At 43.0% G+C, this 23,862-nt stretch overlaps 1 protein-coding gene across 1 annotated transcript in view; it reads right to left on the bottom strand.

Moving 5' to 3' along the window:
• PARP4 (poly(ADP-ribose) polymerase family member 4) overlaps positions 1 to 23,862 on the bottom strand; it is a 77,103-nt gene that overhangs the window by 9,987 nt on the left and 43,254 nt on the right. Inside the window, 12 exon segments of the mRNA XM_070380564.1 lie at positions 4,098 to 4,197; positions 5,838 to 6,044; positions 6,047 to 7,114; positions 11,920 to 12,042; positions 12,642 to 12,737; positions 13,985 to 14,065; positions 17,367 to 17,447; positions 17,705 to 17,875; positions 19,918 to 20,017; positions 21,675 to 21,862; positions 22,434 to 22,501; positions 23,443 to 23,638. Coding sequence (XP_070236665.1) covers positions 4,098 to 4,197; positions 5,838 to 6,044; positions 6,047 to 7,114; positions 11,920 to 12,042; positions 12,642 to 12,737; positions 13,985 to 14,065; positions 17,367 to 17,447; positions 17,705 to 17,875; positions 19,918 to 20,017; positions 21,675 to 21,862; positions 22,434 to 22,501; positions 23,443 to 23,638 — 2,479 coding nt within the window.

The raw sequence follows: 23,862 nt of genomic DNA on the forward strand, positions 1-23,862 counted from the left end.
ACACGACTGAGCCACTGAACAACAAGAAGGCTGAATCAGGAAGAAAAGTAGAAAATATCAACAGATCAGTTATCAGTAATGAGACTGAATTAGGGGGAAAAAAAAACACACCAAAATCCTCCCAACAAACAAAAGTCCAGGACCAGACAGCTTCACAGTGAATTCTAGCAAAATATGTAGAGAAGAGTTAAGATCACGGTTTAATATGCACACACTGATCAATGTGTTCAACAAATCGAGGAATAAAGATCATATTATCATCTCAATGGTTGCAGAAAAAGCTGGATTGCTTATTAAACATCTTATTTTTTAATTAGGCATTTATCTCTATGAACTTCTCTCTTAGAACTGCTTTTGCTGTATCCCATAAATCTTGCCATGTTGTATTTCCATTTTCTCTTTTCTTTTCCATGGGATTTCCTAGGCAAAGATACTGGAGTGGGTGCCATTCTCTTCTCCAGGGGATCTTCCTGACCTAGGGACCAAACCTGCACATCCTGCATTGCAGGCGGATTCTTTACCGCTGAGCCACCAGGTGACAGAGGAGCCTGGCAGGTTACAGTCCGTGGGGTCCCAAGAGTTGGACATGACTTAGCAACTAAACAACAACCACCACAATTTCCAATTTCATTTGTCTTAAGGTATTTTTTAATTTCTCTTTTGACTCACGTTTTCTTCTGTAACATGTTGCATAATCTCCATATATGTTTCAATTTTTCAGTTTTCCTTGTGTCCTTCTAGGACTTTCATAGTTTTACATTTGTTCTGGTGGATCCTCTGAAGGCTTTGCTTTAGGCCTTGTTAGGGTGGGACTGTTCAGTTTCCCCCCCCTCATCCTGTCAGACAGTCCTTGATCATGATATACAGTCTTTATGGCTCTTCTAGGGTTTCAGTGGAAAGCCTGAGACATTTATCAAGTCTAAATTGTTGTAATCTGAACACCAAATTCTGTCTTCCTAACACTTGGTGACAGCTGAAATCTCTGCTCAGCCCTCTAGCTTCTGGATTGTTGCTTTTTTCTGGATTCCTTGAAGGCACACTGGTGTATGTATAGGTTAGGGGACAGCCAAGGATCTGAGGGAGGTGTGTGTGCGTAAGTCAGATTTTTTTATTATGTCATTCCATACAATTTTAAGTGAACAGACTTTGAGAAAATCTACTGGGAGTATTACACAGATGATGCCAATATTGATGAGAATGTTTTACATAAGTTAAGAACAGGGCCCACTGATACGATCATCCCCCGAAATTTGTACATTCCATACAAAAAGAATAAATAAAGTTTACTGGCATTTAATTAGCATTATTCATGGCAATCTATGAACTATGATACACCTGAACAATTGCAGAATCTTCAGAGCAAACCAAAGCATTTTCTTCCACTAGCAGATGTAGCAGTTTGTTTCTCTAAAAACAAGCAAATAAATCAATACAACAAAAAACAAACACACAATCCCAAAACAAAAGTTGAGGGAGCTTTCAGTGCAGCTTTCAGAGCTCCCTGCTCTTCGGTCCCCTCCATTAAGTATTCTCACCTTTAATTTCGAGGTGCTCTCAGCCTCAAACGCTGACCCCTGTGCCATCATCCCATGAACACTTTGTTTCAGTTCTAACCTCCATGTGCCTCGTGAACTGAGACGCACCTTCAGGTGAAAAGCTGGATAAAAGTGGAGCTCACCTAATTTGTTTCTCTTCTTTCAAAGTTTGTGTCCCTGCTAGTTTCTGCCTGCTTCTGATTATATTCCAGGCCTTCAGAGAGTGGTTTTAAAATACTTTGTCTAGGGTTAATAAATGTTATTGGCAGGAGTTAATCAGCTCTTCTTTCACTCCAGAAACTAGAACACTCTGCTTGTGCAAGTTTTCATTGTTACATTTCGTCTAATGCAATTCAAAGTGCAATTCAAAGAGTACATTTCCCAACTCCCTGTGTTAATATCTGGGTGGGGCTCAGAGCCTCATCCTTGCCACATTTTCTCTTTCTCCCTCTGGTCTACCAGGTGGATGATGCCAGAGTAATCTTTTCTTCTTCTTTTCAATAGGAGTAACTGTAAAGACACATGTTGGTGATGGACGAGTTGCAGTATAGAAGGAGTCTACGTGTCCAAACCGCTGTATGGGGTGGGACTTTCCTATGGACCGACACCTGACTATGAGGTGTGTGTGAAAGCGATCTTTGTGTTTAGGCTACTTGGATCTTTCTACAGCAGTCATTGCTACTCGTGCAAATAGATCTGCACAGGTAGTACCCTACTTAATGGTAAAGATGACTAGAAACTAGTCCCATCCTTTGATGATTAACAAATATAATCCCTTTCACATGTAACAAATATATTTAGTTCAGTTCAGTCGCTCAGTTGTGTCCGACTCTTTGCGACCATGAATCGCAGCACGCCAGGCCTCCCTGTCCATCACCAACTCCCGGAGTTCACTCAGACTCACGTCCATTGAGTCGGTGATGCCAACCAGCCATCTCATCCTCTGTCGTCCCCTTCTCCTCCTGCCCCCAATCCCTCCCAGCATCAGAGTCTTTTCCAGTGAGTCAACTCTTTGCATGAGGTGGCCAAAGTACTGGAGTTTCAGCTTTAGCATCATTCCTTCCAAAGAAATCCCAGGGCTGACCTCTTTCAGAATGGACTGGTTGGATCTCCTTGCAGTCCAAGGGACTCTCAAGAGTCTTCTCCAACACTACAGTTCAAAAGCATCAATTCTTCGGCGCTCAGCCTTCTTCACAGTCCAACTCTCACATCCATACATGACCACAGGAAAAACCATAGCCTTGACTAGACGGACTTTTGTTGGCAAAGTAATGTCTCTGCTTTTGAATATGCTATCTAGGTTGGTCATAACTTTCCTTCCAAGGAGTAAGTGTCTTTTAATTTCATGGCTGCAGTCACCATCTGCAGTGATTTTGGAGCCCCCAAAAATAAAGTCTGACACTGTTTCCACTGTTTCCCCATCTATTTCCCATGAAGTGGTGGGACTGGATGCCATGATCTTCATTTTCTGAATGTTGAGCTTTAAGCCAACTTTTTCACTCTCCACTTTCACTTTCATCAAGAGGCTTTTTAGTTCCTCTTCACTTTCTGCCATAAGGGTGGTGTCATCTGCATATCTGAGGTTATTGATATTTCTCCCGGCAATCTTGATTCCAGCTTTCCAAGGGAACATTTCATGCAAAGATGGGCTCGATAAAGGACAGAAATGGTATGGACCTAACAGAAGCAGAAGATATTAAGAAGAGGTGGCAAGAATACACAGAAGAACTGTACAAAAAAGATCTTCATGACCCAGATAATCACGATGGTGTGATCACTCATCTAGAGCCAGACATCCTGGAATGTGAAGTCAGGTGGGCCTTAGGAAGCATCACTACGAACAAAGCTAGTGGAGGTGATGGAATTCCAGTTGAGCTATTTCAAATCCTGAAAGATGATGCTGTGAACATGCTCACTCAATATGCCAGCAAATTTGGAAAACTCAGCAGTGGCCACAGGACTGGAAAAGGTCAGTTTTCATTCCAATCCTTAAGAAAGACAATGCCAAAGAATGCTCAAACTACTGCACAATTGCACTCATCTCACACACTAGTAACGTAATGTTCAAAATTCTCCAAGTCAGGCTTCATCAATATGTGAACTGTGAACTTCCAGATGTTCAAGCTGGTTTTAGAAAAGGCAGAGGAACCAGGGATCAAATTGCCAACATCCGCTGGATCATGGAAAAAGCAAGAGAGTTCCAGAAAAACATCTATTTCTGCTTTATTGACTATGCCAAAGCCTTTGACTGTGTGGATCACAATAAACCGTGGAAAATTCTGAAAGAGATGGGAATACCAGACCACCTGACCTGCCTCTTGAGAAATCTGTATGCAGGTCAGGAAGCACCAGTTAGAACTGGACATGGAACATCAGACTGGTTCCAAATAGGAAAAGGAGTACATCAAGGCTATATATTGTCACCCTGCTTATTTAACTTATATGCAGAGTACATCATGAGAAATGCTGGACTGGAAGAAACAAATATATTAGAACACTGGTTTACAAAAACGTGTAACATTTAAGAGCGTGACATTTATAAATAGAAAACTAGTGACATACCTAAAGATCGAATGCCTTTTTGCTCAAGAAAGCTGTTTAAAATATTTGTATTAAGTTTTAATATAAATCCCAGTTCTTGTGTAAGTTTCCAGCATCCATCCTAAGAAATTAACAAAACAAAATTTCAGCCACATTATTACAATTTCATCACATGAGTTATGTGATGAATAATATGTTTTCCACTCAGGGAATTAAGACATCTATACTGTAAAATTGAAGTTTCTTCATGTGCAAACACAGTATTATTGGGAATCTCATAAATACTATGGACAATAAGTATTATATCTGGTAGCATTTGTAATAAAGCAGTAGAGAGGTTCACGTATGGACGTTTTTTAAAATAGTATTATACTTTTTTTCTTCTAATAATTCTTTGAAACAATGTTTCTCAAACTTTTAAATAACATGGTTCCTTTTGTTCAACATTAAAATGTGTCCTTATGATGAAATATGAAAATGACTCTTTTCTACTGAAGATAAAATTATGTTGAACATGCTCTTTGAAACTACCTTCCTTGTGCTCACATACTCTGCCCACTCCAGCTAAGACAGATCTTCATCACATGCTTACAGAAGTGTTGCAAGCCTGATCCTGGGATCCTAACTGAGAAGCAGACAGACTCCAGGTCCAAGGTGAACTAACACAGGGCGTGGAGGCGAAGGTGGGGTGCAGGCAAGCACATGGGTGAAAGGATCTATGGCAACAATTTGAAAACTAACAGGAGTGACACATTGTGCCAGCTGGCCTTCACCTAGTGTGGAGTGCTGTTTTCTTGTGAGCTGCTTCCTGTGAAGTACTGTCACTGAACCCACTGTGCAGATGAGGACACTGAGGTACGAAAACTTAAGCAAGTTGTCCAAAGTCACACAGCTGACAAGCAGTCGCAGCAGGACCTAAACCTCAACACTCTGGCTCAAAGACTGTTGCTGTGCTATGCTGTTTTCACATGCATTTCTCCAGGTGGAGGCTGCGGGCAGCTGGTCTACCTCTCTGCGAGCTGGACACTTTTATTACTTTCATTACGTGGATGACTGAAAGACTGACTTGCCCTGGATCACAGAGTGGAAGGGTTGGGACTTGAACTGACACTAAACCAAGTTACTTTTCTACTTTACTATACTTTTGCCTGGAAAATTCCACAGATGGAGGAGCCTGGTAGGCTACCGTGGATGGGGTTGCAAAGAATTAGACATGGCTGAGAGATTGAGCATATTACATCAAAACAAGTTAATTACAGATATCAGATTGGGTCTTAGTACCAGTGCAAGAACTAAATTTATAGTGTGATTTAGCTTCACAAATGGAATGCTAATCTCTAATATAAGCTCACATGTTGAGTCATATTCCTGAGAACTTTTAATATTTAAAGTGTACTTACAACACTTGTGCTTTACTTTGCAATGTGAAATTTGTGTGAATTGCAGTTCAGCAGTTTTAGAACCTAGGAGATTAATGTCTTACCCCAGGACCCACTGAGGGATGCTAACCTTCAACTGAGGAATGTTAACACTCCCTTTCATGATATTCTGGCCTAACAGTTAAAAATAGGTAGGTAAACACCAGCTTTTCTCAAGCACACTGTTTGTTTGGCTGGCTTCTCAGTGAAGGAAGCTGCGTTCTGGGACTAGCTCCTCATGTCAGTGTGGACCAGCAGCAGTCTGGTGAGTAGCTACTTTGTGTAGCACCATCCTGAACTTTGAAGCTAATGAAGCAGATTTATGGAGAGAGAAGACTAGTACCTTGGTCTGAAGCCTGAAGAGTTCAGTCGAAGGCACATAATTCCTCCAGCTTGCTTTGCCAACTAGGCCATCCTCATCTTTTTGTGCCTGAGTACTTGCAGTAAAGCCACTTCTCAGGTCATATTCTGCCAGCTTTTTAAAAATCCTACTTGCCAGAAGTTCTCCTGTTTTATCACTTTCCGTTTCAGAAGAACATTCAAAAAATGAACAGTCATATTGAGGGAGTCTAATGACAAAGGTTTATCATACACAGCTAACAGAGGAATGTCCGGCCGGGCATCCTCAGCAGGGCCAGATGGAGCCACTGGCAGCTTATAACTGGCACTCCTAGGAGATGGGAGATGGTGAGAGGGAAGAGGAGAGGAAAGAGGGGGAGGAGGGGGAGGAGGAATGCCAACCCCCTGAGATAGAGGGGGAGGAGGGGGAACAATTCCTCCAGATAGAGGGGGAAGATGGGGAGGAGGAGGAACACCACCCCACCCAGGTAGAGGGGGAGGAGGGGGAACAAGTCCCCCAGTTAGAGGGGGAAGAGGGGGAGAAGGAAGAACACCACACCACCCAGGTAGAGGGGGAGGAGGGGGAACAACGCCCCTGGGTAGGGAGGGAGGAGAGGCAGGGGAAGAAAAGACAGACTTTACAAGTGGACAAGGGAGAAGACTTGCAGAACAGGAAAAAAGATTCGGCCGTGAGAGAGGGTCTGGCTGAAGGGTAGTGAGGGCACTGAAGCCTGTGGCACCCCCTTGATTGGTTTTGGGCAGCTGAGACCTGGAGCTAAACGAGACCCTGGGAGCAGCAGCAAGTTGCAAAGGTGACCCCTGGAGATGCAGCCTGGGAAAAGATGCCATGTCCAGGGAAATGTCGGCACCACTGCCCATTTCCAGGTACTTCTTAGGGGAACCGAAGTGTTTGGGACCAGCTGGAGAACCAAACAGTGCTGAACTGGCCTGAAGGTAGAAACCAGAGCCAACATGGAGGGGTGTAGTTAAGAAACTAGGGGCAGTAGGAATGTCAGAAACGGCCGTTTTCTGTGAGATAGCTTCTGTGAATTGTGGTTTAACTTCTGTTTGTTTAGATGACTCCATCGGACCCAAACCCCAGGGCTCCTCCGCATCCCTGAAGACAAAACTGACCGCTTCAGATTCTTCTGGGGCATCTGAGCTAAAGGCTTCAAAATCTTCAGAAAGTATCATCTTAAGTGATGAACGCTTCTTTTTAGTCTGTTTACGTTTACATTTACGTTTGGGTTCTTGGTTCCATTCAGACGATGCTGAAAGTGTCTGCCAGAAAGAGAAGTGACAATATAAGGAAAGCACAGGTTAAGTGGATGATGATCAAGAAGCCAGGCTTCCTAGGAGCTGACCTCTCAGCACTGATGAAACTGTCTGTCCCAGGGCACTGAGAAGACCAGACACTCAGGGTCACTTACCTATAGTGCCCTCATTTACAGACATGGAGTTGGAGAGCTGGAGACAATATCAGTGGTAAATACACCAAATATCTTAATCTCTCTCTGTTCTTAGAATCACAGAATTTTAAACATCCCTTATTTTCCACAAGAGGAAACTGAGGACCATAAAAGAGACTTGCCAAAGACTTGACAATAAGCAATATTATAGTGTCAAATTAGTCCTAAAATGGGCTTTCCAGGTGGCACTGGTGGTAAAGAACCCAACCTGCCAATGCAAGAGACATAAAAGATGCAGGTTCAATCCCTGGTTTGGGAAGATCCACTGGAGGAGGGCATGGCAACCCACTCCAGTATTCTTGCCTGGAGAATCCCATGGACAGAGGAGCCTGGTGGGCTATAGTCCATGGGGTCACAGAGAGTTGGACACAACTAAAGCAACTTAGCAGCCCTAAAATAAACTGATAGAATGAAATTATTCCAGTCTTTTATACTGCTTTAAGAAATATTAAGAAAATGAGAAAACTGAAAAAAAAAACTCCAAAGCTTTAAGTAAATTAATGTCTTTTATATTAGAATATGAAAATATATAAAAAAAAGAGAATGAGGGATGCTGTCACTACTATTATCTGAATAAATTTTAAGAGTATTCCTTAAAAACATACATGTAAATAAAATCAAATTTTATATGAATTACTAGTCCTTGAGATATCTTGAAAATAATCAGCTTTTAGTTTTACCAATGTAAATGAGGTTTTTTTTTTTAAAAGGAGTAGTCCCTTCCCAGTTCAGACAAATGTGTATATTTAAATAATTAATGGGGCTTCCCTGGTAGCTCTGCTGGTAAAGAATCTTCCTGTGATGCCGGAGACCCAAGTTCAATTCCTGGGTTGGGAAGCTCCCCTGGAGAAGGGATAGGCTACCCCTTCCAGTCTTCTTGGGATTCCCTTGTGACTCAGAGGATAAACAATCCGCCTGCAATGTGGGAGACCTGGGTTCAATCCCTGGGTTGGGAAGATGCCCTGGAGGAGGGCATGACAACCCATTCCAGTATTCTTGCCTGGAGAATCCCCATGGACAGAGGAGCCTTGTAAGCTACAGTCCATGGGGCCACACACAGTCAGACATGCCTGAGAGACTAAGCACAGCTCAGCACATATAATTAATACTGCAGGACACAGGACAAGACACACATTTAAAATAATATTTAAATTTTTCTGGTTTAATTTTTCTTAATTAGATGAGTAAAGTGAAAAAAGAGCAAGTGATGGACCAGACCCATCAGACATTAAAGACTTTTATAAAATTACAATTATAACAGAGTGATCTAGGAAACAGAATACAGGGTCCAGCAACAGATCCTAACACAAGTGGGGAGTTAGGAGATGATAAAGACAACAAAGATTCCTAAAATCAATTAGAGGAAAAGAAGACTTATTTAATAAATGGTGCTGGAGAAAGTTGGAAGTCATCTGGAAAGGAATAAAGTTGTTCCCATATGTCCCATCTTATACCAGGAAAGAAAATTTCAACTAAACATGAAGCCATACAACTATTTAAAGAAAGAAATCATGGGAAATTTTTATAAAGCATAATATCTGAAGGAAAGATTTCTAAGCATGACAAAAGACAAAGCAATACAAAACAAAGAAACCCAAAGATGAAAATGCTTGACTTCATTAAAATATCTGCATGACAAAATGATGATAAGCAACATCAGAATACAAATGACAAACTGAGAAATTTTTGCAACTCGTATCATAAAGGCCTAATTTCCCTACAAAATATAATTTTCCTAAGATAAACAAGAAAATGACTAATCTCACAATTTAAAAAGGTAAAAGACATTAATGGACGATACCTAGAAAAGATGAATATGTGGGCTCTTAGGAATATGAAAACATGTTCCTTTTCATTCATAAAGAAATAAATGAAAATTAAAATATCACTAATATACTTTCAACCTATCAGATCTGTAAAGATCAAAAATTTGAATAATATACTGGGTTAAAGAGAGAATAGAGTAACAGCCTCTCAAGTGCTTCTGATGGGAGAGTGAACTGATATAACCTATGTAGTGGCAATTTGGGCTTTCAGGTGGCTCTAGAGATAAAGAATCTGCCTACCAATGCAAGAGATGCAAGACAGGCGGGTTTGATCTCTGGGTTGGGTAGATCCCCTGGAGTAGGAAATGGCAACCCATTCCAGTATTCTTGCCTGGAAAATTCCATGGACAGAGGAACCTGATGGGCTACAGTCCATGGGGCCACAGAGTTGGACACGCAAACAGGCAATTTGGTTAAAGCTAATTAGATATTCAAAATAGATTTATTTGGGTATAATTGACATAAACAACTACATCTTAGAGTGATGAGTTCTGGCATAAATATACATCCCTGAGACCATTGTCACAACGAGGGCAATGACATATTCAGCACACACTCCTTTAGCGTGCCCTTTTGTGCCCCATCTCACTCCTCCTCCTTGCTTTCTGTAACTTCAGATTGGTTTGCACATATTTTGTGTCAATGGAAGCTTACAGCTTATATTCTTTGACTTTTACTTAGTATAACTGCCCTGACATTTATCCATGTTGTTGTATATATCAATGGTTAATTCTCCTTTTTAACCTTTTTTTGAGCTACAGGACTTCCCTGTAGCTCAGATGGTAAAGAAACTGCCTGCAATGCAGAAGATCTGGGTTCAATCCTTGGGTCAGGAAGATCCTCTGGAGAAGGGAATGGCAATACATTCCAGTATTCTTGCCTGGAGAACGCCATGGACAGAGGAGCCTGGCAGGCTACAGTCTACTGGGTTGCAAAGAGTCAGACACGGCTGAGAGACTATTTCTCCTTTCTACTGCTGAGTAGTTACTCTCGTAAGGCTGTACCACAATTTGTTTACTCATTTATCTCCTGATGGTTGTGTCCAACTTCTGGCTGCTACAAGTAAAGCCACAATGAATACTCATGCGCAAGTCTTTGTGTAAACACATACTTTCATTTCATTTGGCTGGGTCAAATGATAGGTGTATAGTTAACTCTTTAAGAAACTGAGAGTTTTCTAAAATGATCTTTTGCTTATTTTTTTTTACTGGGTTGTTTTCTTATTATCGGATTGTAAGACTTCTTTATATATTTTAGATAAACATATTTGTCAGATATGTTTTGCAAACATTTTCTCCCAGTCTGTGGTCTGCCCTTTCATTTTCTTAACAGTGTCTTCTGAAGAATAAAAGTTTTTGATATTAATAAAGTCCAGTTCACAAATTTTTTTTTGTGGTTTGTTCTTTAAATTTAGGAAAGCTTTGTACAACCCTAGCTCATTAAGGTTTTCTCCTGTTTTCTTCCCAGATACTCAGGTTTCAGCTATTACATTTAAGCCAATAATCAAGCCAATAATCCAGTCAATCTTTTTATATGGAGTGAACTAAGGGTAGAGGGGTTTTGTTTTGTTTTTTGGTACATGACTATACAATCTTTTCAGAATCTTTTTTTAAAAAGATCGTTTTCCCCCATTGAATAGCCTTGGGCCTCTGTAGACAATTGGCCCTATATATCTGGATATATTTCTAGATTCTCCATGCTGTTCCAATGGTCTAGATGTCCATTTTATGTTAATACCACACTTTCCTACTTACTGTGGCTTTATAGTAAGCCTCAATATCACATGGTGTAAGGCCTCCAACCTCTTCTTCCTTTTCAAAGGTGTTTTAGCTAGCCAAGATCCTTTACATTTTGTTCTTTAGTTGCCGAGTTGTGTCAGACTCTTTGCAACCCCATGGATTGTAGCCCGCCAATTGTAGGCACCTCTGTCCATGGGATTTTTCAGGCAAGAATACTGGAGTGAGTTGCCATGCCCTCCTCCAGGGGATCTTTCTGACCCAGGGATCAAACTGGTGTCTATTATGTCTCCTGTGTCAGCAGGCAGGTTCTTTAGCACTAGGCCCACCTTGGAAGCACATAAATTTTTTCCCTTGGATTTTAAATCCTTAGATTTTGGCAGTTTTACTTCTCTAATTTGGATACTCCAGAGTCTTACTACCACTGTTTTGTTCCTTTGCTTTTGTATATATCTTCCAGGTTTTATTTCCCTGGAGAAGGGAATGGCAACCTACTCCAGTATTCTTGCCTGGAGAATTCCAAGGATAGAGGAGCTTGGTGGGAGTCCATGGGGTTGCAAAGAGTTGGACATGACTAGTGACTAACATCTTCCAGTTTTTATTTAAGCTGTGCTTCTCAACTTCTATCATGTGGTCACAAAGGCCACAGCATAAAGCACTACAAACTTTAATAAATATTGGTGGTGAAGTTAGATAATTAGATAGGCTTTTATCACTACTTTCAGGATGAACTGCCTGTCACTCTTAGAGATAAGGCCTTTGGCTTCCTGAACCACAGTTTGTCTGTAACCACTATTGTTCCTCTTTTGCACTTTATAGCTACATTTGTAAATGGAGCCTTTCTCACATAACAGCATTTTTAAAAATGTGCAAAAATTCCCATCATCAGGGAGACATCAGTATCTGCGTATACAGATCAAAAGGGTGCTATTTTAGCGAAGGGTTCCCCTTACCATCATAAAAGCATGAGCACACAATTGATCAATTGTATCAATTGATTTGTAATCACAACTTGTACACACAATTATATCAATTGATTTGTAATCAACACTCACCTGCATCCTGCTGGCATCTGGTTGTTCCCCCTCCCAGCTCATGTATGGCAGAAAATCTATGTCTTCTTTGGCAATAAGTTCCAAAGTATTTGGAATATCAGGAGAAGGTGACTCATTACCATACTATATTGAATAACAATCAGGTAAAGAGAAAACAGACATTATCACATTAAATTATTATTACAAATTCTAAAGCCTCATGAACGTTTGGTTTGGAATATGTTTGGGGGTCGGACTGGATCCTGTGTCCTGGGGGAGAAGATGGTCAGGTTGGGGTGAGGGTCCCCTTCATAGAGCACCTGCTGGGTGGTGCTGTACCAAGTGCCTTGGAGGGCTCTCCTCTCAAACTGTGTAGACGAAAGGGCCACTCACAGGGTAAGGGGAGCCCAGGCCTCTCTTATTTTCTGAGGGTCAAGAATTAATAAAGGTGAGAAATGCCAAAAATGTAACAAATTGTAGTATATCTTAAAATTCACATATTCAACAATTTGTTACATTTTTGGCATTTCTCATCTTTATTAATTGTGTACTAATTCAACTGTAACATTAAAATAACAGCATAGGTAACTCACGCAGAGATCACGCAAGCCCTGTGCCCTGCGTGGATAAGAGGCTTTCTGCTGCTTTTCACAGACGCAGGGGCCACCAGTGACAGCAAAGGCAAGAATCATCTTCTTAGCCCGCAAATATAGATAAAATGACGGTGAATTAACAATACATACCCTTTTCTCCACAGCCACAAAGCTTGTAAACTGTGTTATGAGAGAGTTTTCTTTACTGAGTTTAATAATCAGAGATTTTAAAGTTTGCTTCTTCATCTAAGAAAAATGAATAATAAGACAGAATAATAATGAATAACAAATGAAATCATGTCCTATTGACCAGTTAAATGAATACTACATAATACAAAAAGGTGTCTTTCAATAAGAAGTAGATAATGGCACCCCACTCCAGTACTCTTGCCTGGAAAATCCCATGGATGGAGGAGCCTGGTAGGCTGTAGTCCATGGGGTCGCTAAAAGTCGGACACGACTGAGCGACTTCACTTTCACTTTTCACTTTCCTGCATTGGAGAAGGAAATGGCAACCCACTCCAGTGTTCTTGCCTGGAGAATCCCAGGGATGGGGGAGCCTGGTGGGCTGCCGTCTATGGGGTCGCACAGAGTCAGACACGACTGAAGTGACTTAGCAGCAATTTTATAATTAGGATTTCCAACGCAACATTGAGTCGATGGCTCTGCCTAAGTATCTCAAGTGGCTAACCTGCCATTTCCTGCAAAAATTGGGCTCAACGAGAGGCTAAAGTACAGAAACAGCAATTCATATTCATGAGCTTCTTGTGGCTTGTGGTGTGTTTATAAGGAGCCCTCAAGGTCAAGGATGCTGAGCTGCCAAGACCTGTCACATTGAGTCTGTCTCTCACTGTAAAGATGAGGAGCCCAGGGGTGTCAGGAGGTAGAGGGACTGGTCCAGGCTGGTTTGCCAGTGCGGCTGGTCAGCTGCCCTCAGATGGAAAAGGACCCTGAGCAAAGCAGGACCAAGGCTGCTGACCTGAGGGTGAGAAGGAGGGTGCTGACCTCTGAGGGAACCAACTGCCTGGGGAGGAGTGTGCTGAGCGCTAATGCTCCAGCCATCATTTGACAGCAGTCATCTGGGTATGGGGTAGCAGAGGGAGTCCCCTGCCAGGGCCTCAGAGTGGCTCAGTGATGGGGGGGCAAGGTGGGCTTGGCTCTGCTGAGCTCCCCAGGCGGCTCAGCCCCCCAGACCTGGCCTTTTCATCACAGATGGAGACATTCACCCTACAACACACAAGCACCTAGGTGGTGTCTTTACAGGCACTGAGGGAGGCATCTGAGTTTCCTTTGTTCTGTCAATAATTCATTCAATAAGCTAACTAAAAACTAAATCCAGTAACTATGGGGCACCCTGCACCCCGGGATGGAAAACACGGCAATGATGACAGGGGTCCCTTTCCATCTGCTGATCCTCATTCACATTTCCAAGGATAAAGCAACTCAAGAAAGGCCAAAAAAACAGACAATGGCTTTCACATGAAAAAGCAAACCTCGTGATTCACTTCGTTTTCGTGGAGAATGCCATCTTCATAATCTCTTATCAGAGCTCGAGCTGCCAGCTTGTGAATCATCTGTTCAGGCACCAAAGGAAAAAAGATTCTAATTCATGTCATACATAGGAAATTATTTACATAATTGAGATGCATTTGCATACAATGAAATTCACCCCCTTTAGGTGTGCAGGTTGATAAGTTTTAACTAATGTAGACTCTGTGTGGGCTTCCCTGGTGGTTCAGCTGGCAAAGAATCCGCCTGCAATGTGAGAGACCTGGGTTTGATCCCTGGGTTGGGAAGATCCCCTGGAGAAGGGAAAGGCTACCACTCCAGCATTCTGGCCTGGAGAATTCCACGGACTGTATAGTCCATGGGGTCGCAAAGAGTCGGACATGACTGAGCGACTTTCACTTTCACAGACTGTATGTGGGGGCTTCCCTGGTGGCTCAGCTGAAAAGAATCTGCCTGCAATGCAGAAGATCAGGGTTTGATCGCTGGGTTGGGAAGATCCCTGGGAGGAGGGCATGGCAACCCACTCCAGTATTTTTGCTTGGAGAATCCCATGGACAGAGGAGCCTGGTGGGTTACAGTCCATGGGGTCACAAAGATTCAGACACGACTGAAGTGACTGAGTATACATGCATACAGACGGTGTGTGAGCACCACTGAAACACAGACAAGGGGATTTCTTCCCACTAAAACCTCGTGTCGTGTCGCTGTGCAGTCACCTCCAGTCCTGGCACCCATTCGTCTCCATTCTGTCCCTATAGTTGGCATTTTCTATACACTTGTGACCTGCTCTACTGGAAGAGCCAGCCCAGGGCTGTGAGGCCTGCCTGTGATCTCCACTCTGAAGGGGCCACAGACAGAGCACCAGGAAGTCAAGGGCCAGGGCACCACCCTTTCCTCAAATGGCTGAAACAACAGGACTCAAAAGGCAACGTCTCCCATCAGTGACAATTCCAACTCCTGCCATTTTTTACTGGTAAGGCCACGATTCACAGTGGAAAGACAACTATAAAAATTGTGACTTTATGGAAAATGACCTGCTCCCAGGTAAAATCCCACTGAGATTCAGTTTTTCAGACAATACAAAGATACCCTTAAATTCTATACATAAGTCATTGGCAAGTAATAAGTTTTCATTCAATGCCAAAATGAAAGCTTTGCTTTAGTTTTGTTGTTGTTGTTGTTATTGTTTAGTCACTAAGTCATGTCCAACTCTTTTGTGACCTCGTGGATTGTAGCCTGCTGGGTTCCTCTGTCCATGGGATTTCCCAGGCAAGAATACTAGAGTGGGTTGCCATTTCCTTCTCCAGGGGATCTTCCCGACCCAGGGATCAAACCTTCGTCCCCCGCATCGGCAGGTGGATTCTTTACCACTGAGCCACAGCAATGTCTGATTATATAGATATAAATAAGGAATGGTTGTCTGGTTATATAAATACTCCTATGAATAGTAGTAGTAGTTACTGCCTCAGTCGTGTCTGACTCTTTTCAACCCCATGGACTGTAGCTCACTGGGCTCCTCTGTCCATGGAATTCTCCAGGCATACAGCATAGACAGCTTAGGAGTTTTCCAGATCTAACTATAGCAGATTTGGTACTAATGCAAATACTACAAATTCATTTGCTTTTAATCCAAAAATAGGAAAAACAAAAACACATCCTCAATATACAATGTTTTATTTATCATCCAGTGCTGGGAGCCGGTGAGGCATTCCACTCGTGACAAAGGTCATGAGGAAGGAGGCTCGGCATATGCAAAGGCGGGATCGAGCCTCAGGAGTCCCCGGATATTCTCGAGCATCTACCCCCCAAAAAACCAGAGTCTGCCTACTTTATTGCTTTGTGCTCTCACCTCTGACTTTACTGGGGGCTGTCCCCTACCACCATCTCGCTCTCTCTGTCAAAGAGTTAACTTACAGCTCCAATTAATAAAGGTCCTGGGCAATTAGGAGTGTTTAAATCCAAACCCCTCAGATGGCTCTCTAACTCGCCTGACAAGTTTACCCAGACTCCTGCAGCTATGCATACGATTGTTTACAGTCTCCCAGCCTCGAGAGGCACGGAAAGCTTAAGGTATTCAAATAGCTTAGAGCCTCTCAGAGAGTTAAAAACTGTCAGAATAAACTAGTAAAGGATTTCATTGATGAGTCAATGCTTGTTGCCAAGTTTTCACATCCTCTGAATTGTATCCTTGAATGTGTATTAATTAATAGTGGGTATGTAGAAAAAATAAGTAGTGGCCTTGGTGTTAGTAACTTTAGACCCTTAAGGTAATAAATTCTTTCCTTTGTTGTAAACCCATTACACATCCGCCCTATAGGAATGCAATTTTATCTTTGGAAGATGGCGCCAAACCTTAAAATAATTACTCTTAGAGAAAATAAGTCTTTGTTGATAAGTCCTTGTCAAGAGTCATAAAATGTTAGTAGGCCTTCTGGCCAGAAGATGATGTAAATCACCTAAACCATTTGTATACGATAAATTTGCAGGAAAGAAACCCTGGTTTTTGATAAGAATCAAAGACTGCTTACTTTGCATCCCCTATTATCCTCTATGTGTAACTTAGGATATAAAAGCCCCTGTTAAAAATAAAGCTACGGGCCTTGCTCACCAGCGCTTGGTCTCCCCATGTCATTCTTCCCTTTAACTTCCAGCTGAGTCTCCATCTGGAGCGCGGAACCCACCACGCTTACTAATTATGCCTGGGTTTCTAAGACCCATTCGAGAAGGTGTCTAGGGTGAGGCACCTTCCGCTATTTGAGAGGGCGCCTGCGGCCTACGTAAGTGGTGCAAACTTCTTGTCTTGAAGTTTTATTGGTCTCCCGCGTAAACCAAGCTACTCAGCCTCTTTTCTCCACTGAATTTTCCTACAGAGCTATCCTCATTCTATTATTCTTTATATCTCTAATTAGCATATAAATAGTCGCCTAGGCCGTCTCTCCTTCGAATACCCTGGATCAGCTGGGGCTGGTCCCCGGCAATCCAGTACAGTTATACTCAGTATTCTAAAATAAGAGGCAAGGACCAGGCACTGCAGGTACACTGAACTTGTAGGGAGACATGCACATCTTTGAGAACCACCTTTAAAGGTTTCATTCACAAAACACCAGGTTTAACTGCAGTTATTTATGCCCACTCATGCCCCTGTGGTTACTCCTGGACTCAAGACCCCGGATGAAGAGCTGCTGCCTTAGAAACTGATGGTCAGTGTCCTCGCTTGTGGAGATAACAACCCTCCACATCACATCAGGTGCTAAGATGTCAACACAGAAAACAATGCAGGAAGGACGTGGTGCATTAAATAGGAAAATACAGAATTATTTTAACTTTCAAAAACAGTGAGTGCACAGTTTAAGTTTTTAATCTCACCGTTCCAGTTGTCTTCTGAAGTTCAGTAGTTGACACCACTGTAGAATACTCTCTCTCTTGAATCAGCGCATGTAGAGTTGCCTGAAATGGGAAAAAAAATTCCTTATAGTTTTTCTACTTCATAATGTCCTGGTTAGTTCAACAGTGATTCTTTCAGTGATTTTAATGAGAATTAAGAGGCTCTCCAGTGCCCTTGGTTAACCAAGCACTGTGATCCCAGGAAAAACTGTGTAGCATATTATGACTTGGGGGTAAAGGAAAGGGAAGAAAAAAGAAAAAGAAAGTTATTAGCAAAACACATTGCTGTTCCCATAATAAAAAGCCTGCGTGCTCCTCACCTGTGTACAGTGAGGAGTGAGCCCGTAGACAAGGAGTCGCTCGCTGTGGAACAGGGACTGCACCTGGGTGGGGGCCTGCAGGGGTGTGGGCGTGTCCGTGCTCAGCTGCTGCCATTTGACGGAGACCGAGTGGCAACTGGGAGAACTCAGCCTATCCATCTGGGCTTCTATCTATTTATCAAGAGGAGTTATTTCTCTTTCAGTGTTACATTCAGAAAATAGTTACCTAACACTTAAAAATGACTTTACATTCTGTCCTTTGGGAATTGTAGCTCTTTTTTTCCCCTCCTTCCTGCTACTGGGTATATTTCCAACAGGATTCTAAGTCAAATTTTTTTTTTTTTTTTTAAATTTGCAGCCCCAGGCCTAGGGCCGCAGCACGCCGAGCTAGACCCCGAGCCACCCAACCGTTCATCGTACCACCCCAGCTCAGCGCCAGCTGGGTCCACGCGCACTCCCGGCCTCCTAAGTCAAATTTTTAATAATAGCACTAGCACACAATTTAAATTCACAAACCATCTTAGAATTATTCTATTAATTAATTACCAATAAACAACTTTGTCGTGTAGTAGATTCCAGTTATAAAAATTAACCCTACAAAGGACTTGAATAGACATTTCTCCAAAGAAGATATGCTAATGGCCAATCAGCACATGAAAACATGTTGTTACTAGGGAAATGCAAATCGAAACCTTAATTAGATACAAATTCACATCCATTGGGAGGGCTATATAAAATCAAAAAGTGTGAAAATAAGTGTTGATGCAGATGTGGAATAAACTGGAACCTTGGCACACTGCTAGTGGGAATGTAAAATGCCAGTGAACAACAGTATGCTGCTGCTGCAAAGTCGCTTCAGTCGTGTCCGACCCTCAGCGACCCCATGGACTGCAGCCTACCAGGCTCCTCCGTCCATGGGATTTTCCAGGCAGAAGTACTGGAGTGGGGTGCCATTGCCTTCTCCGCAGAATGGCAGCTCTTAAAACACTAAGTGCAGTTACCACATGACTTAGCAATCCCACTTCTGGGTACTGAAATTAGGGCCTCCAACACATGCCTGTACACCAATCATCAGGTCAGTATGATTCACAGTCAAAAGGCAGAAACAACCCCAGGGTCTAGTGACAATAAATGGATACACAAAATGTGGTGTATACATATAATGGAGTATTTTTCAGCCTTAAAAAGGTACAAAATTCTGACATATACTACAACATGAATGGACCTCAAAAACACTATGCCAAATGAAATAAGCCAGGCACAAAAAGACAAACATTGCTGGATTCCACTGATATGAGGTTCCTAGAGGAGCTAAATTTACAGAGACAGAAGAGGGTGGGTGCCAGGGGGTTGGGGGAGCAGGGGTGAGGAGTCATTGTTTAACCAGGGGTAGGGGGTTTCCCTGGGTTCCCAGTGGTTGAGACTCTGTGCTTTCACTGCAGAGGCACAGGTTTGATCCTTGGTCAGGGAACTAAGATTGCTACATGCCACATGGCACAGCCAAAAAAAGAAAAGAATTAGGGATAGACTTCCTGTTTGGGATGATGGAAATGTTCTGGAGCTAGATCATGGTGATGGCTACACAATACTGTGAGTTCACTTAATAACCCTGAATTGTACACCTGAAAATGGTAAAGTTTATGTATATTTTGCCACAATAAAAAATTAATCTGAGCCAAAAAAACGTGTAATATTTCACTTTTAAAAACCAACCCATGACATTATATAAAGCAGAAATCAAACCACTAGCTACAACTGCCTGCAGGGCTCTGGTTAGTGTGTGTTTTGAATCTGAAGCTCATCCAGATGACAAGATGGAATAAATGGCCAAGCTCCATGTGGCTAAAATAAACAGTACACCGAGGTTTATAGTAATCAGTGGTTAAAGATGGGAAGAGGAATTCATGTTGTCAGAACCAGGGTTAAGGCTTGTATCCATGCAATAATACATAAATTGGAAAAAAAAAAAAAAAAGTTAGCTAGAAGAACGCCCCAGTGGAGTGTTTCCTGTGCAAGCCTAGCAGTAACTAAGGGTGGGAGGGAAGGCTAGGGGTAACTAAGGGTGGGTTGCATATGCTTTGGGTACCTTTTTGCCTTTTTCTAGCTCCCTTTTCCATTGATGAAAACACAGAAGTTACTGTCACTAGATTTCTAAGAAGATAAGATTTCCACATTTAAACATAAGACTGAAATAAGATGTTTGAGACACATACCTGTTTTTTCCAGCTATGTTTGGATTTTGAGTTAAAATATTCAAATACTCCAGCGCCATAGTGGGACAGACTCCGTAAGACATGACGATTTGCTGTAGAACTGATAACATTTCACGTTTTAACGGAATTTTAGAAACATGTTGAAGTACACATAGTGAATACTGACACAGCTTAGGACTCAGTGGAAGACACGTTATGTTCTGCAGCTGAAGGCAGATATAAAACTTAGGCCAGAAAGTAGGAAACATCTACAGGTCTGGGTAATCCAAGTTCCCACATATCAGAAGACTCATGTCTCTTTCACAAGAGAAAAAAGCATAAATTTCTGGCTTCTGATTCACTGGAGGAGGGAGGAGATGATTCTGAGAAACCTCCGGAGTGTTTGTGACAGGGATGGTGATTGGGATCCACTCTCAATGAATGTCAAAGCTGCCCTCAGCTGATTCTAAAGTCAAGGCTGACAGAAGAGTTAACCAAGCCTGTGTCTTAAAATCTGGTCCACATTTAGATGACAAAGAACTAGGAAGTAACTTTCATTCCGGCAAATGTAATCTTTGATATTTAATTGACAATGTTCTGTTACATTTCTCTCAATTATTCTACAACTAATCAAGAGTACTTTGTTAGAGAAGTTCCTCCTGAAGTATTAGACAAGTGATCAATAATTTTTTCAGAAAAAGAGTTTGAGAAAGATATTCTGGAAATATACTTCAGCCTATTGATAACGTGGGTATGTCTTCGGTGATAAAAACTAACTGATTTGATTACAACACTGATTAGAAAATCCTTAAGACAGAGTCTATATGTATTTACAGCTTTTACAGGTTAGTGAGGTTGCCGTGTGAGCCTGAGAGGACCACTTGTTAAACAGGTGGAATAAACAGTCTCTGCTCCTGAAGACTCACGAAATGTGGTTAACATGTGAACACGAATGTGTACATATAAAATGAAGAAGAAACCCGTAGAAAACATTAAAAACTGGACAAACTGTGTCCAAGCTCAGGGTCACCTCCCCCCCCAAATCATGATCTGCTCCCTTTGCTCTATGACTATGGACAGGAGAGCCCTGGACATCCCTCCTCACCCCTGCCTGTGCAGCAGGACGTCCTGCCCAGGGAGGCCGATGCCCACTGGTCAGGACAGTGACCTCACAGCAGGGGAGGGCAGGGGGGCAGGGTCAGGCATGCTGTGTGCAAATGCCAGCATGGCCCCTGCTCTCCGCTGTCTTCCTTATTTTTATACCATAATCCTCAATTCAATGCAAAAACATTAACTATAAATGGGGAGGGAGTGAACCCCAACAGTCGTGGGTTTTAGCTTCTCTAGAGAAAGATTCCTGTACACAGCAGGGTGAGCAAATGCCAGTGAGAAAATGGCAGCAGTCAGAGCGGTGCAGGGAAGGGACAGAGCAGCCGGGGGTGGGGTGGGGTGGGGTGACCATCAGCCCTGGGTGTGCCCGGCCTGCCAGGTTAGGTTCAATTATTCAAGTAACAGTCTCCAACACTGAAGTGGAGCTTGCTGGCTGTTTCCATGTATACAAGTTCACGAGATTTTCAGAGTAAATTTATTAGACCCTCTGTCATCTCCACTTCACAGAATAGGGTGAAGGTGCCCCCCCAGAGGCACGGCTAACCTGAGGCTGCTCAGGCTCTGAGACCCAGGCAGCGGCCGGGGCCAAGAGCCCAGAGCTGGCCCCTCTGCACCAAGCAGCTCCCACCTGCTGACTTTCCCCGTGGGACCGGCCCGCCTGTGCTCACCTGACCCCACAGGAGAACAGCCTGGTGTGTGGCACGCTTCTTCTTACGAGCTGCAAGGTCAGGCTCTCGTTCTGGAGGTGCCCGTCGGATATGAGGAGGATGTTCCGTAACACGTGGGAAGGGTACAGCAAACTTAAGTATCGAAGTGTCTTCCAGAAATCTGTGTTTCCCATGGTAGGTGTAGCAGACTGGAGGAATTGAAGCAAAATCATTTACTTCTTTTGGGGTGTCTTCACCACCAACTGTAATTACTTACTGAAGCACACCCCTTAGTGAGGGTTATTGTCACCGAAAGGAAATTCTTTCCTAATGATTCATTTGTGGAACAACTATCCTTTTAGTTTATTTCATGTCACACAGTACCTATAATATTATTAGTTGGCGTTTCTTTGTTTCTTTACGGTTTTCAAAGAACTATTACATCAAAACACCCCTGGGATTGCCAGCTAGTCTGGACCGAGGACACAATTGGTCATTCCTAGTTTGCTCAATTTAAAAAAAGAAAGAAAGAAAGGGGACAGAGCAAAACATTCAAAGCTGTTAATGCTGATTGTATTCAGATGGTGGGACTGTGAACGATTTTTTCTTTATTTTTTAATTTTCCATTTTCTTAATGAGTTCATGTCACTTTTATTAATGAACTAAACGAGCCCATCCGCATACAGAAATGGAAGGACTAGGGCTTCTTGGGGAGACTGGCAGAACCACTGAAGCCTGACGGAGAGAAGACAGAGGACAAAGGTAGCTACTGGTACTCACCATGATGAACTCTGTCGGCATCTTATTGCTCGTGATGCACTTAGGATATGAAAATAATTCCTTGTAACCTGTATGATAAGACTGGCGTAAGATGTTGCCATTAAATATTCACTTTTTGACCACTAACAAACAATAATAATGGTTGGTAATTTTAATACATAAAAAAAATTCACCACAGCATTCCTTTAAAAAATTCCACTGCATTCAAATGACGCACTTTACTGAGCAAAAACGACCTGGGTCAGGCTGTGCATGAGGAGTCTGCTCTTCAGCCAACTATGTGCAGAGGAAGACACAGGACATTGGGACAGCCCAGGCAGCAGGCCACGCCGCCCTCCGGCCCTCAGCATGTCCCTGCTCATCTGAACTCTCCCCACCAGCAGCAGCAGACCCTGGCTCCTTCCTCCTTCGTGAAGGGGCTGCCTCTTCCACCAAACGGCACAGTAAATAATCAGCAGGGTGTGGCTGTCCCCACACCCCATGCTGCTCCTTCCGAGGGGCTGAGAGGCCCCTGGACCCCACCTGAAGGGGACAGTCCTTTCTTCAGTGGGGCTTGTCTGGTGCCTCCTGAGACTGTTCCTTACAGCTCCTCTACCACTGTGCTGATTTCAGAGGTTCTGTCCTGATCCTTGGACCCTCGAACTCATCAAACCAAGGGTCTCACACTCAGTTCAACTGGTAACAATAACAATAGTAATACTCATCTTGCATTTTCTATATGATAGGCATTGTTTAAAGTCCTTTAAATACATGAGCTCAACCCTCACCACAGCACTACGAGGAGGGACTATTTCTCTCCTGTTACAGATGAGAGAACCAAGTTCCAGTAAGCTGCCCAGGGCCACATCCAGGGCTCAGGTGCAGAGCTGGGATTCAAGCTGGGGACCTGGCTCCAGAGTTCTTGCTTTTGAACCTCGCTGTGCTGCCGCTCACTCCACAGACAGGTTACAGTCACCCCTTCCCATTGACGTGCTGACGCTCTGGAGGAGGCGCAGGGCGGAGCACTCACTTGTGCCGAACTTGATGACGTTCACCTTCTGCTCCTTTCCCACACAGGACAGTGCATGCAAGGCAATCTGTTTGGCTTGCAGGAATGTCTCGCCCTCCATGGAATTGGAGCAATCAAGACAAATAATCACTTCACTCCTCTCAGCTTCGTCAGGGACGGTAATACCAAGATTTGGTTGAAACACAAGCATGCAGGCCTAAAGGGAGAAAAACAGGAGCTAGGCTGGTGCTTCTTATCACTTGAGTTCATCTGGTTATTTACATGCACCCAGAGACCCAGAACTTCACTCTAAAACCCATGCCACAGCTTTTCTGAACGATGCACTCATAGTTGGGACAGTTATAAAACACTGAGTCACCAATCTAAACAATGAGGCCCTATGGGCTCAGGCCCATGGTTTCTCACTACTTCTCAGAGCCT

The sequence above is a fragment of the Bos mutus genome, chromosome 12, assembly GCF_027580195.1.
Source record: "Bos mutus isolate GX-2022 chromosome 12, NWIPB_WYAK_1.1, whole genome shotgun sequence".
Lineage (NCBI taxonomy): Eukaryota > Metazoa > Chordata > Mammalia > Artiodactyla > Bovidae > Bos > Bos mutus.